This window comes from Pavona decussata, unplaced genomic scaffold (assembly GCF_977016875.1).
Source record: "Pavona decussata unplaced genomic scaffold, jaPavDecu1.1 SCAFFOLD_38, whole genome shotgun sequence".
NCBI lineage: Eukaryota > Metazoa > Cnidaria > Anthozoa > Scleractinia > Agariciidae > Pavona > Pavona decussata.
In genome coordinates, this window is record NW_028145460.1 from 5,228,983 (window position 1) to 5,243,935 (window position 14,953).

Below are 14,953 nucleotides of genomic sequence, written 5' to 3' on the forward strand. Positions count from 1 at the left end.
TTAATACCCGAATATATCAAAACCCAAATTTAGCTTCGGAGTTAAGTTAAATTCAACTTAAACAATCTTTTTCACTTAAAAGAGCAAGGAGGTTTCTCTGGAACACTTTCAAGTCAAATGGTGTAATTTCGTGACCGATCTGCATGAGGTATTTGTTTGCGTGACCCCCGCCGCATGACGTTGTCTTTCATACAGTGGTTAATTCATGCAATAAAAATATATATTATTGTAGTCGTGAAGTTCAACACGACTTTTTCTAAATCCGCCAATCGAGCCATCTCGATCTCGGTCAACCAAATGATTGCCGCCCACCTTAGCTTCCACCCTTGACTTTTGTCAATTCACTTCCTTCCAGTAGAAACATTTTACTGACTTTCCTTTTGAGGTCGAATGGCAATAATAAATTTTGAAATGCTATGGCGAGATTCGGGGGGGGGGGGGGGTACTCCCTCATATGGGCTACATAGGTATGTGCGGCGCCAAAGGGTATGGTTTTTCAGCCGCCTTGGTCATAAATAAGGTATCGGCTTTAGCCATTTTGCCGCCATTTTGGTAATAAATAGGGTATCGATTTTTTCACTCTAGTTTTGAATTCGTTTTTTTGTTGTTGCTGTTGTTTTTGAAGAAGCTACTTCTTTAACATGATGTTTACAGCAAATGTGTACGTTCCGCAACGGCTTGTCACGTTCCGGTCGCGCGCTGGGCTCCAGGGGTTTTTAAATTGAAGTTGACCAGAAACTATCAGGTCATAAATAGGGTACGGAAAATCGCAGATTTTGGTCATAAATAGGGTAAGGGTTTTGGGAAGCGGGCTGCACACCCCTATCCAATTTTTTAGGGAGTATCCCCCCCCCGGGGGCGAGATCGCCAACCGTGACGACTAATTTCGTGTACAAATCCTGCAGTAAATAACACAAAACCTGACCTTTCACTTCCCGCAGTTTATCACCAAAGGTGTAAACCACCTGACTTGGGAAATGTGACTACAAAAACATCGTCCGGTCTCGTCTGGAGATTGGAAATAATTTCGGTCAGCAACGCAGCATTGCCAACGCTAATTGCGGGAATTTTCACTCCCAGAATCTCAAGAAATTTCCCTGATGTCCACTCGCCTTCTGTAAACTGAATTACAGAAGAACTCTCCATGACTTAATCTCTGTAAATTTTGTAAATCGACGGGCAAGGATCCTTGAAAAACGCCTGAAAAATGTTGCGTGAATGACTCAATTCGAACACTTACAGCAGATTACATTTGTATTGTAACTGGGGCTTAACCCATCTCTTGACTTCTCTTGGGTTACCTGTGTTTCCATGGCATTCCTATGTAGCTAACGTAACCATTCAGGCGCCATTTTCAATTTAGCCACGAAGGCATTGGTATCGAGTTTGAAATGAAAAGTTTTGTGCATTGTGATACGAGGAATGAGATATTTTTTACTGTTAGGTTAATGTTGGTACTGATTTATGGACAACACTGAACAATAACATCAAGAACTCACCATCACCTAGTCTTACTTTACCAAGAGCGGCGGGGGGTGCGGGCTGGGGTGGGGGCGAATTCTGCCCATAAACACGCAAAAAAATCCCCGTAAAGATAGAGTTAAGACATTAAAAAATGCTAGAACAAAGTAAACGCCAGCAGTATGTTAATTAGACAATAATAGCAACTGTTGTGACTTTGCTAGACATGATTTTAATTCACCATCCTAGCTATCTATGTAGTTTAGAGTTTTACTACTCGTTATCCTGTACACCCCTTCTGATTTTAATATTACGTCTTAGTATTTTTAGTTTGGGATAGGTTGTCTGATTAGATTAGCTCAATATGTTCGACACTGAAGTAAAATTCACTTCTTCTTCTTCTTCTTCTTCTTCTTCTTCTTCTTCTTCTTCTTCTTCTTCTTCTTCTTCTTCTTCTTCTTCTTCTTCTTCTTCTTCTTCTTCCAGTCTTCTTCTTCTTCTTCTTCTTCTTCTTCTTCTTCTTCTTCTTCTTCTTCTTCTTCTTCTTCTTCTTCTTCTTCTTCTTCTTTTCAACTTATTTATTTGCCCAATATCGTACGTAAGTTTTACAATTTCTGATAGTACTTAGACCACTTAAAACATTAACAACATTGAGCCGGAAGGCTCCATGTTATCATTATTATTATGTACTGTTTTATAATAAAGGAGCAGTTGTGTTTTTACCATGAGGAATAGCTTAGTGGTTTTAAACCCAACAAAACACGACCTTCGAGTTTCTTTCTTTGAAAATGAACTTCACCCTGGGAATTGGGCGAGGGAACTAAGCACTCTGTGTGGGCTTGAATAGACAATGACTAGTTTGTAAAATGGCTTCGATGCGAACATTTCGCGAACCTTAAAAGAGCCAAAGGTTAACCTGCGATCGAGACATTTGCCTGCCTCCCCCCTCCTTGTCAACCTGCATACGTGAGCCCCCGTGGCGTAGCTGGAAACTGGGGAAGTTAATTTGCAACTGAAAGCTATCACGTGCTATCACCCCAGGTCAATGGTTCTGCATTGACCCAGTGTCGTGCCGTATCGCATTCAAAGTGTATCGTAAACCCACTTGTCCAGTTCAATAATCTCTATTGGCCTTGAAAACATGTGACTACATTGTCCAAACGGTTAAAAACTCAAAGAGTCAACGTTGATGCCGTCAAAAGAGAACTAAATTTTTCCTGAATTCATTTCATCGTAGCTATAAACAACATGGCGACTACCTCGGCGCCTACTACACTGGGCTTTGGACATGTTGGAAACACTACGCTTAATCGCACGCTGATGACTATCACCTCAGTTTTCTCTCTTTTTGGAGCTTTGGTTATCATCTTTACGTACATCACTTGGAAGGACATCAGATCCACTTCCAGAAAAATCCTTGTTTACATATCTGTCGCTGATTGCGTGGTAGTCGGGAGTTATTTGTTTGGTGCTTGGTCTCCACCAAACACAGACTCCACCGCGTGCATCGTTCAAAGTTTTCTCTCCACTACCGCCAATCTGTGGTCATTCTTCTGGACAACTTTCATGGCAGTGTTTCTATACATGACTGTAGCGAGACAAAAACCTCTGCTCGCCGAGAAAATGTTTTGGGCTTTCCATGTAGTTTGTTGGGGCCTTCCCGTTGTTATTGTCGGCTTCGCGCTGGAAGAAAACGTTCTTGGGAATGATCGAGATATCTACAGCTCTGGCTGGTGCTGGATCAGAGTTCAGGATCACGGCAAAAACACTCAGAAAAATATTTTTTGGATGCTGATGACGGGGAAAGCTTGGGAGATTGTTACGAAAAATTGTTGCGTGACCGTATGCTAATTTAGTCTAGAATATTCTCGCATATTTAATTAGTTTTGCATCATAGTGACTAAGCAGTTTCTGAAGCCGTTTACGTGTGATCCCGTAAATAGATTTATATTGTAATGTTACTTTATTTAGTTGCGCCGGAAAGTTCTAGAATCTTACGCTCATTAGTATATAAGCAAATCGGTTTAGCTTTTAGAGAGGTTGTTGTTTATGCGAAGAGAGTACGTATTTATTGTAGTGTGACAAAGGTCACGTGTAAAGTTTGGCAGAGGCCGTGTTTATTGAAGTGTGACAGAGGTCGTGTGTATATTTGGCAGAGGCCGTGTTTATTCAAGTGTGACAGAGGTCGAACTGTAATTTACAAGCCTAGCGTGTGCTTGTTGTGAAGTTTTGTGTTGAATTTGCTACGCTCATTTGGAATAAATAACCTTGTTGTTGTTCCGACAACCCTGCGTTCTGTTTAGACTACGAACTATTCGCCACTCACAAAACGAACTCGTAACATTGGGGGCCTGTCGCTGGAGAGTGGAATTCAAGGAACTGTTTGTTGTCTACCGATAACCAGGAAAGGATCGCAACTCGGAAGGAAGTAACTGTGCCGTGGAAACAAGTGGTAGCAAGTGAAAGAGCCTTGGAATTCTAACGCTGTCAAATGGAGAAACTTATGCAACTTGGTAAGGAGTTTGGACTGGAAGGTGAAAAGCTATTCGAATTTTTGCGTGAACAACAGAAGTTGGAAGAAGAGAAAGAAGAAAAACAAAGACGTGAGGAAGAAGAGAGAGCAGAAAAACAAAGGCAGTTAGTAAAGGAGCAGAAGCTCGAGGAAGAAGAGAGAGCAGAAAGGCAGAGACGTGAGGAAGAAGAGAGGGAAGAGAGACGCAGACGCCAGGATGAAGAAAGGGAAGCGAGACGTCAGGAAAGAGAAATTAGGAAATTACAACATGAAGCTGACCTCATGAGACAGAAGGAAATTGCTGAGGCCGCCAAGAGAGAACATGAGTTGGAACTTGCTAGGTTAGCAGCAACGAATGGTGATGGTCGTACAGCAGAGAGAGATGATAGAGCTAAAGCGCCGAAACTTCCAGCGTTCGTGGATGGTAAAGATGATTTGGACGCATATTTGCAGAGGTTCGAGAGATTTGCAGATACAGCCAAGTGGCATAGAACTGGATGGGCATCAAAGCTCAGTGCTCTGTTGTCTGGACGGGCACTCGAAGTGTACTCACGCCTATCTGAAGAAGCAGCTAAAGATTACGGTAAAGTCAAGATTGCGCTGATGAAGAGATATGATCTCACAGAAGACGGCTATCGTCGTAAATTCAGAGCGTCTAAGCCGGAAGTTGACGAAAGTCCGGACCAGTTTATCGTGCGACTGGACAGGTACCTGTTACGGTGGCTAGAGCTTTCGGATACTGAGCGAACCTTTGACGGTCTAAAGGACTTGATAGTGAAAGAACAGTTTATTGATTCCTGCCCTAAGGATTTGGCCATTCACCTACGAGAAAGGGCACCTGAAACCCTAGCACAGATTGCGAAGATCGCTGACCAGTACTTAGAGGCCCATGGTAAGCATTTGTTTAGCCCAGTGAGCAGAAAGCCGGTATTACCGCCTGAGAGGGAGGAAGCCAAGAACACACAGTCTAATTCAACAGCCCTCCAGTGCTTTAGGTGTAACGCTCGTGGTCATAGAGCCGCCAACTGCCCAACCATAGGAAAAAGGTGTTTTCTGTGTGGCAAGCAAGGACACGAAGCTAGAAACTGTCGATCAGGTGGACGGAGATCCGGAGGACAAAGTAAGGATGGTAACCCTGTGCAACGTGGTCAAGTGAGCGCCAGTTGCTTAGTCCAGCAGACTGAGAGTAAACCCACAGCGGAAGAAGTTAAGTCCTGTATTAAAGATGAGAAGCTGCTGTTAGCCTGTGGTAAGAAGATTCCATTATTGAGTAGCGCCTGTGTTGAACCTTTGTCTGGAGTGAGAAGTAAAATGCCTGTAGTGAAAGGTAGAGTTGGAGAGAAGTCTGTTGATGTCCTGAGAGACACTGGCTGTAGCGGAATAGTAGTAAAGAAGGATCTTGTGTCTGAGGATCAGTTCACTGGCGACTTTAATGTTATGCTGCTCATCGACAACACGGCAAGGAAAGTGCCCATTGCAAAGATTGACGTTGATACACCTTATCTCAAGGGCCAAGTGGAAGCGCAGTGTCTTCCCGATGCTGTTTATGACTTAATTGTTGGTAATGTACCAGGCGCGAGAGCTGCTGATGACCCAGATCCAAGCTGGCAAGATCATGTGCAAGAGGCGTGTGCTGTAACCACGAGAGGTCAAGCAAAGAAGGCCGGAGAACGTATCCCATTGAAGGTACCGAGTACTAAAGAAAGTCCTGTAGTTGATAGAGAAAAGCTCAAACAAATGCAAAATGATGACGAGAGCTTGCAGAAATATTGGGAGCGAAATGATGTAGTTGTGAGAGGCCAGGCTGAGATTTCATTTGAAGTGAAAGGTGGAGTTTTGTACCGCGTCTACAAACACCCTTACGTGAATAATGGTAAACCCCTGAAGCAAGTTATGGTTCCTGTGCAGCTGAGAAGTCGGATAATGGAACTAGCTCACGGATCGCTCATGGGAGGTCACATGGGAATAAAGAAGACGGCTGATAAGATTCAATGCGCATTCTATTGGCCAGGTATTCAAGGGGACGTGACTCGTTACTGCAAGTCATGTGATGTATGTCAGAAGACGGTTAACAAGGGTTCTGTACCGAAGGTTCCCCTGGAGAAGATGCCATTAATTGACAAGCCGTTCAAGAGAGTAGCAATCGATCTGGTTGGGCCTATTGGCCCCCCGAGTGAAGACGGTCATAGATACATATTGACGTTGGTCGACTTTGCAACCCGTTATCCTGAAGCTGTCCCGCTCAAAAACATTGATACGGAGACTGTGGCGGAAGCGTTGGTGGATATCTTCAGTCGTTTAGGAGTGCCTGAAGAGATCTTGAGTGACCTCGGCACGCAATTTGTATCTGAGTGTATGAAGGAAGTGACACGGTTGTTGAGCATTAAACAGCTCACTACGACTCCTTATCACCCTATGTGTAATGGCCTGACCGAGAAGTTTAATGGAACCATGAAGAGTATGTTAAAGAGATTGTGCAGCGAGCAGCCGAGACAGTGGAATCGTTATATCAACGCTTTATTGTTTGCATATCGTGAAGTTCCTCAGGAGTCTACTGGTTTTTCGCCGTTTGAGTTGCTGTATGGAAGAGCTGTCAGAGGGCCGATGTTTATTCTTAAAGAGCTCTGGACGAAAGAGTTGGAGGAACCTGAAGTAAAGAACAGCTACCAGTATGTGTTTGAGCTACGTGAGAAGCTGGAAGATACTCTCAAGCTTGCGCATACTGAACTTCAGAAAGCCCAGCACAAAGGCAAGCATTACTACGATCGTAAGGCTAAAGTCAGAAGGTTTGCACAAGGAGATAAAGTATTAATACTGCTACCGACCGACCATAACAAGCTTCTAATGCAGTGGAAAGGTCCATTTGAGGTCAGTGCAGTAGTGGGTCTCAACGATTATAAGGTGTGTGTCAAAGGAAAGGAGAGAGTTTACCATGCCAACCTACTAAAGAAGTATTTTGAACGAGAGGATTCTGTACCCGTTGGAGCAGTGGCTGTCGAAGTGAACGCTGACATTAGTAAGAGCGGACATGCTAAAAATGAAGCAGAAGAAGTTGATCCTGTGGATGGTGTTGATTTTTTAGAAATTGGTGGATATGTCGCTAAAGAGTCAATCAAAGATGTGGCTACTGGAGATAACCTTACTGACGAGCAAAGAGCAGAGTTCAAAGACCTTGCAAGTCAGTTTCAAAGCTTGTTTACAGAAGCTCCAGGTACTACAAGCTTGGCTCAACATCATATAAAACTTACATCCGATCAACCAGTCAGATCAAGACCTTACCCAGTACCGTATAGCCTGAGAGAATCGCTGAAGAAGGATATTACAGACATGATGAAGATGGGAGTTATAAGAGAGTCAAGTTCACCATATGCCTCACCTGTCGTGGTTGTTAAGAAAAAAGACAACACAAATAGGATATGCGTGGACTACCGGAAATTGAACAAATTAACTGTGTTTGACCCTGAACCTATGCCGACTGCCGAGCATTTGTTCCAGAAGTTGAATGGTGACAAGTATTTCACAAGAATTGATTTGAGTAAGGGCTACTGGCAAATTTCTATCCCTGAGGAAGACATACCAAAGACCGCTTTTGTGACGCCTGACGGATCATACGAATTCCTGAAGATGCCGTTTGGTATGATCAACTCCGCAGCGACCTTAAAGAGAGCCATGAAGAAGCTATTGCATGGAATGGATAACGTTGAGTTTTACTGGGATGATATTTTGGTTCACACCCGTACGTGGGAAGAACACATCAAGATACTACAAGAGTTGTTTACACGATTATTAGCAGCCGGAATGACCATAAGACCGACTAAATGTCTTTTTGGAGTTAACGCTGTTGACTTTCTCGGTCATCGTTTGGAGGGAGGTTTAATTGGTCTTCATCAAGACAACGTGGCAAAGATTAGAGATGTTCCAAGACCTACTACAAAGAAGCAGATAAGATCGTTCATGGGTTTAGCCGGATATTATCGAGATTTTATTCCCAACTTCGCAGCCTTAGCTGCCCCGCTGACAGACCTCACGCGCAAAGGTCAACCGAACAAAGTCGAATGGGGCGAGGCACAAGAGAAAGCCTATCAGAGTATTAAGGCCCTCCTCACAAAAGAACCAATCCTGCAGTTGCCAGATCCAGAGAAAACCTACTTTCTGCGGACTGATGCCTCCGACAGTGGTATTGGTGCTGTACTAATGCAGGAACATGATGGCAAGCTGTTCCCCGTTTGCTACGGTAGCAAGAAATTATCAAGTGCGGAGCGTAATTACTCAACCATTGAGAAAGAGTGTTTAGCCATTGTGTGGGGATTCAAAAGGTTTCACCTGTATTTATACGGAGTTCCCTTTGTACTACAAACTGATCACGAACCGCTGAAGTATATCAACAGTGCGAAGTTCGCTAATGGACGGCTCATGCGTTGGGCTATGTTTCTTCAGAGCTACAACTTTAGAGTTGAGGCTATCAAGGGATCCGAGAATGTAGGAGCAGATTATCTGAGCAGATTAGAGGAATAACTTTAGAGACATTGGACTACCTCCTCTCTTTGCGCTATTTAATTAATTTTTCGTTGTTAGTAGAAATTTAAGAAATTTCTTCTCAAGAGGGGGTTATGTTACGAAAAATTGTTGCGTGACCGTATGCTAATTTAGTCTAGAATATTCTCGCATATTTAATTAGTTTTGCATCATAGTGACTAAGCAGTTTCTGAAGCCGTTTACGTGTGATCCCGTAAATAGATTTATATTGTAATGTTACTTTATTTAGTTGCGCCGGAAAGTTCTAGAATCTTACGCTCATTAGTATATAAGCAAATCGGTTTAGCTTTTAGAGAGGTTGTTGTTTATGCGAAGAGAGTACGTATTTATTGTAGTGTGACAAAGGTCACGTGTAAAGTTTGGCAGAGGCCGTGTTTATTGAAGTGTGACAGAGGTCGTGTGTATATTTGGCAGAGGCCGTGTTTATTCAAGTGTGACAGAGGTCGAACTGTAATTTACAAGCCTAGCGTGTGCTTGTTGTGAAGTTTTGTGTTGAATTTGCTACGCTCATTTGGAATAAATAACCTTGTTGTTGTTCCGACAACCCTGCGTTCTGTTTAGACTACGAACTATTCGCCACTCACAAAACGAACTCGTAACAGAGATGTTGGTGTTTGTTCTTATTTTAATATTCTATGGTTTGCTCAAATGCCACATCCGTCTAGAGGTAATTTGTAGACTCCACCGGGGAAGGGGGGGGGGGACTTCCATATGAAAGTGACGGGAGGGCAGTGATTGAGGGAAATTTTGGGATAAAAATCCCTAAGAGGTTACCCTGCTAGCAGAGGTTTCTTTCTGGCAAGTCTTTTAACATGTACGAAGTCGTTCGCCTCTCTATTATTTCGTGCAGTCGGACCGCGGAACGACTTCGTAGAAAATGACTTGCCAGAAACAAACCTCTGCTAGCAGGGCACTAAAAGGTACCAGAATTCTGTTTTGTGGGTGTGGTCCGAACAATTTTTTACTCCTAAGAGGTACCAGATCAGCTGATCGACATTTACTTCCTCTCATATTTTTCGGCTCAATACCCTAAACGGTACCACCATTCCGCTGACGGTAGTCATTTTGATTTTTAACACCCTATTAAAGGGGTACCAAACCACGAATTTTAACCCCCCCCCCCCCAAAAAAAAAAAAGCGCACGACCAACCCCCCGTCCCTTTTATATAGGAGTCTCCCCCCGGAGTAGACTAGTCAGTGAAGCAAGTGTTTCCGGCGATTTTGCTGCGCAAACGCCAGCTCTAGAGCAAGCGGTTGAGAGGAGGGGGAGGACTTATCCCATCTTTCGCTCTCGTCTTAACCTTTTGCGCGGTCAAAGAGCGCGAAAATGTGGAACACATCACAGAAACATTTGCTGCACGGGCTTATGGTAGCCACCGCAGACTTGACATTGAGTATTACTCGTCGCGCAATTCTGGACTTCAAAACAGTCAATATTTTTTTCGCGTGCGGTCTTGGGCGACTTACGCGCAAGAATTCACGCTGTTCGTGCTTTGCGCCTAGTAAAACATACCTCGCGTTGCCGGGCAATTTGCAATTCCCTGTAGCTCCATGAATTTCGAGAGAAAAAAACGGTTGTATTCATCGCGCAGAATGCCTATTGTTTTGGGGACATTTACTTACTGCACGGCAAAAGTTATAGATCTGTAATATTAGCGGTGAAGCGTAAACTGAATGACTGTCATTGGTCCAAATCTACGCGCGCCGTGCTCCGCAGGGAATACCGCTTAGCTCATTAACTTGTCAGGTCGGAGCTTAAAGACAATGGCCACATGAGCTATTGTTCATTCTATTGTTTCCTAATATCGCACCTTTGCAGTATGGCTGAATAAGTGCGCACCGGCAGCAAGTGTATTAACGTTCAATAGTATGTATAACAGATCGAATTTTTTGAAAGGCTGTTTGGCCTGCTTTATACTAATTGTGAATAGGGCAAGTCTTACCTTCCGCCAAACCCGCGGCAACAAATGTGGCGCCTTCGCAGGCATTCGAACCTACAAAAACTTAAATGTCGATTTTCAAATAAAGTGAATATACTTGTCGCGCCTGAATCTTGAGTAGCTTATGCTCGAAAAAACTCGCGCGCGCGTGCCTTTTCTCTGTTGCGAAAAAAGAGAAGCTTTAACTAGAACATTCGCGCTCGCAACCAGATTCCTCTAATTTGTAGGCGAAGGAAAGGATGGTCGAACAAATTGGCCGGTTTCCCGCAAACGTCCCTCCACCATGATTTCCATATACCTTCTCCGTTCAGTTGAAAATCGTAAGCACAGTTTATAACATTAACGTATGGCGGCACGATGTGAATTAACAACGGACGGAGCGGGTTTTCGAAGAGCTCTGAAAAGAGCTCCCGATCACTATTGTATTTATTGGTCGCACACGCTGTCATCTTTGTTTTGTCCGTAGATCGTGAGTAAAACAGCTGATGCATATGGCAATTTTAAAATTCGCGGTAGTTATCAATATTTTTTTCATGCAGAGTGGTTTTCAACAATAGGCATTGTTTCATTTGACATGTATTGTTATTCATGTCTGGGCTGACAACAATAGCTCGCCAGCTCTGAACGCGCCATTTTCAAATAAAACTACGACCAACAATTTTCAAACTGAAAAACATAAAGGTTCCTCGTGACCAATTTTCGAAATTAAAACGGATTCTTTTCAAGGATAGACTCGTCTGCCATTTGCCGTGCGTGAAAGTCTAGTAGGTATGTTAGTTTTCCCTAAACAGTTCTCCAAAATTACTGTCTATACGAAAATTTGCAAAATTTACTGTATTTTCAAGTGGAAAAACATAAAACTTCTACTTTCTCAATTTCATTCTTTTTTAGTGCAAATTGTAGACTAATCCTTGATTTTCAAGAAGCCGTGCGTGAACCTTGAGATTATCATTTCTGAGACTCGGGAAAGTGAATTTTGTGAACCCTAGTTGCCTAGTTTTGGCCCATTCTTCTCTAATTTATAGCTCTTCAAAGCGCGATCGCATTCGAATTTGCCGCTTCAGTGGCTATGAATTATTCATGATGTCCAGGCATTCTGCGCGATGTACAGTTTACACAAACTCAGAAACGAGCGTGCGACGTGCTGTACAATTTATAAAATATCGCGTGTCAAAACTGTCACTCAATCAAGTTTTTCGGATTTGACCAGTCAAAGCTTGCGTCGCCTAAAACTGGCGCAACAGGCGAACACCTCTTGGTTCATACAAGAGGAAACTCCCCTTTTAAAAGATGTACCTTTCCACATTTTTCTACTGCCGCTTTCTCTTGACAGGTTTACCGCAACGAAAGGCAGGACATTACCAGTCCCTCTTTGGAAGCAGCAAAGAAAGCGGATAAAAAGCTGACATTTGCTCCACTTGTCTTGCTTTTCCTACGAGTCTGGGGCATGCTCCGCTTTTACATTTACTTGACTTCATCTGTGGATGAATCCGAGTCTACGAGGAAATTTCAAAGAATCTTGTTGTTTTTTCAGGTACATGATTTATCCTTTGATTCATAAAGGGGTATTGCCAAGGGGGATTTTGCTAAGTTTTCATCAAGACTGAAAATTTTTGGCAAACTACCTATAATCGGTTTTTTCCAGTACACATGAGAAAATCTTGGCAAATTATTTCAAGTTGCAATCAATGCCCGTCCCTACTATCTGCAGCCAAAGATAATCGATACCACTTTCTGTGTACCAGCAGAGTGATTGTTAACGAAAACGCACCATCCTTTTAACGTTTTTAATGATAGAAATTTCAAAGAAACGCTAAAAACCGATGACAATACCACCTTTAATTTACATCCGTGTGCCGATGTATCGGTAGCCTGGCAACAGGCCTCTCGGGCGCTCACAGACGGCGGTTCCACCGTCTGTGCGCGCCCGAGATTCCTGTTCGCAGGATAATGTATCGGCAGACTCGTATACATTCAAAATCCCCACCTACCCCACCGTTTCTCGGTAACTTCTAATCGTATAACTTTTGTATTTACTTTTACATAATTGTCACTTTCGGTGCCACATGTAAAGGCTACCCCACAAGCTATATAACCTGCTCCATAGATATTTCATTCATTTCTGATTGTACATGATGCAGAATTAATGACGAGTCATGTTGCTTTTCAGGGAGTATGCGAGAGTGCTCAAGGGTTTGCCAACTTTGTGTTGTTTTGCCTGTTCACGGAGAAATTCCAGACCAATGTAAGACGAGCACTGTACAAACGCTGGCCACACTGCTACAGAGGGATGTGCAAACAGGAGCCCCCAGAAGTCTCAGAGAATAGACCCGTCTACAGCGGAGAGTATTCTGAAATGCATGAATCATCTTCGCTCTTAAGAGAGTATTCTGAAATGTATGAATCATCTTCGCTGTTAAGAGAGTACTCTGAAATACATGAATCATCTTCTTTTTTAAGAACGTCAGAACCTAGTCTTAATTAGCCATCAAAACAGCTTCTCGGTTGATATAAAGATCTTTAAACTGAGAAAGAACAGCGCAAATGAAATGCGCTTACGCCTTCTGAGGGAGGAGTGAAGAAAAATAGCTATGCGTCGGGTAAAAGAGAGAAAGAGAAACGCTTCCTTTTTTTTTTTGTTTGTCAGCTAGATTTTAAAAATGCCCTAAAATAATTGATTAATGTGACGGTGGATCCTGTTGTGAATAAGCCAAATAAAGGGCTGAGAGAATGGCCATTCGTATTAGCTCAATAGGCCATATCCGAGTTGCTGTGAACCTCATTATGAAAGCGAGGCTAAGTGCAAAAGCTTTTCATGTGAAAATGAGTTTCGTCTACATATGAATGAAAACTAATTTTTATAATTAAACTTTGCACTTAGCCTTGCTTTCATAATGAGGTTCACAGCAACTCGGAAATGGCCTTATTTTGCGACGACAGGTTGGATCACTTACGTACAGCTGGTTTTAAAACCGTTCAAGGGTGAACAAAACTTGTAATTCCATGGATTTTAAAACTCAGCCTCAAGGGTCAGATACACGAAGCCTTCTTAAGTTAAGATATATCTTAAGTATTTTTTTTATTAATAGTCTATTGTTAGTCCAACGATAGTCTTTTGTAATTCCGACGATAGGCCTTCTTAACTTAAGAAGGCTTCGTAAATCTGCCTCAGCTCTCCCTAAATCAGCCGACGTCTCTCTCTCATTATGCAAAATAAGGGGAATGAGATGCAACTCAAAGTGTACTGCATCCTACGCACAACGGAGACATCTCACGACAAGGCAGAACCCAAAAATTGTGAAGGGAATACAAAGTAACTGCCATATTCCTTTCTCCTTAACAACTCACTGCAAATACGGTCACACCGGCATGCGTTGACAGAGACGGATACGACCACTCTCTAAATTAGTAAGTCTAAATTAGTAATCTAGGAGAGAGTTGCATTACGGCTCGGTAAGACCATAAATTTGCTTCAAAACGGCTGCCCGTCCACGTAAATCCGTTTACTGGAGCAGAGGCGGGAAAAATGAAATTTCAAAGCTGTCTCCAGATTGGGATCTTTTGAAGACAGGAACTTTTTAATGTGTCAGGTTGGAAGAAGAAAACATGAACTTTTGACAACGACAAATCACCCTTAAATAATCCGAAAATAAGCCACACAAAACCCTCCTGGTTATGAGCCCTCACAAATTCAAGCCCATGGATGTAAACATCGAGATTTTTTAAAAAAAAAGAACGACTCTCTCCTCTTCTATTTTGAAGGTGTTTCAGTGATAGATCGTCCATCGCAACGGACAGGGGAAGAACAATCCATCAAAATCGTCACAAAAATGGTGTTTCTTATCGTGTTAGTCCTTGTAGTTTACCCGGCTGAGTTAGCTAGTTAGCTGCAATGTAGCCTCGGACGGTAACATGCCAAAATGGCTCCATTCATCAGGCATCACAATAAGCCCTTCTTGCCTCGTTCAAGGTAAAATGTTCTTTTAATTTTTGAGCTTAAGAAAGCGAAAGAACGAGACTGATTAAAGAAGGGCTAATTTGAATAAGAATGGAATTAACCCCCAGCCCTCCCCAAAAATCAACGATAAATTCGCGCGCAACGAAAAACGCGCCATTTCTCATAATTATTGAAAAGGGGGAGGTGTGGTCTTATTTTTTTATTTGAATTGTCCAAGATTGAAGCGAGGTAGTTCAGCTGGTTTATTGATCTATTTGATTTTACATTTACTTAGTATTTATTTGCTTATTTGTTTGTCAAAAACGTAAGTGGAACGAGACAAATACAAAATGAACAATGATGCCCAACGGATGAAGTGAAAGACTCGTACGTGACACGCTTTCCCGCCATGCACACGATTGCGTGACGAGCCAAAAGAGCGTCTGCACTGTACTCCACTGTACTATGGAAGAGAGCGGGTGGTATGACTGTTGGTGTCAGACTGTCCTAGAAAATGCCCAGCGATATATGGATTTCCCGCCCCCACCCCTCCCATCTAGGAGGCGC

General features: G+C 42.8%; 2 protein-coding genes across 3 annotated transcripts; both read left to right on the forward strand.

Annotated features, from left to right (window-relative positions):
- Nucleotides 1-2,709: 2,709 nt before the first annotated feature.
- On the forward strand, nt 2,710-12,934 carry LOC146483782 (G-protein coupled receptor 157-like). Its single transcript, XM_085105608.1, has 4 exons — nt 2,710-3,279; nt 9,114-9,176; nt 11,783-11,983; nt 12,620-12,934. Exons 1-4 carry the CDS (start codon nt 2,710-2,712, stop codon nt 12,932-12,934), a joined length of 1,149 nt encoding a protein of 382 aa, XP_084961734.1.
- Nucleotides 3,417-8,955, forward strand: LOC146483783 (uncharacterized). 2 transcript variants are annotated; one of them, XM_085105920.1, is made up of 2 exons: nt 3,417-3,548; nt 3,598-8,805. In XM_085105920.1, exon 2 carries the CDS (start codon nt 3,953-3,955, stop codon nt 8,486-8,488), a length of 4,536 nt encoding a protein of 1,511 aa, XP_084962046.1. In that variant the 5' UTR covers nt 3,417-3,548; nt 3,598-3,952; the 3' UTR covers nt 8,489-8,805. The 2 variants fall into 2 exon arrangements, 1 of the variants encoding a protein (XP_084962046.1); XR_014863833.1 differs by adding an exon at nt 8,904-8,955 and having other exon boundaries at nt 3,501-8,854.
- Nucleotides 12,935-14,953: the final 2,019 nt, after the last annotated feature.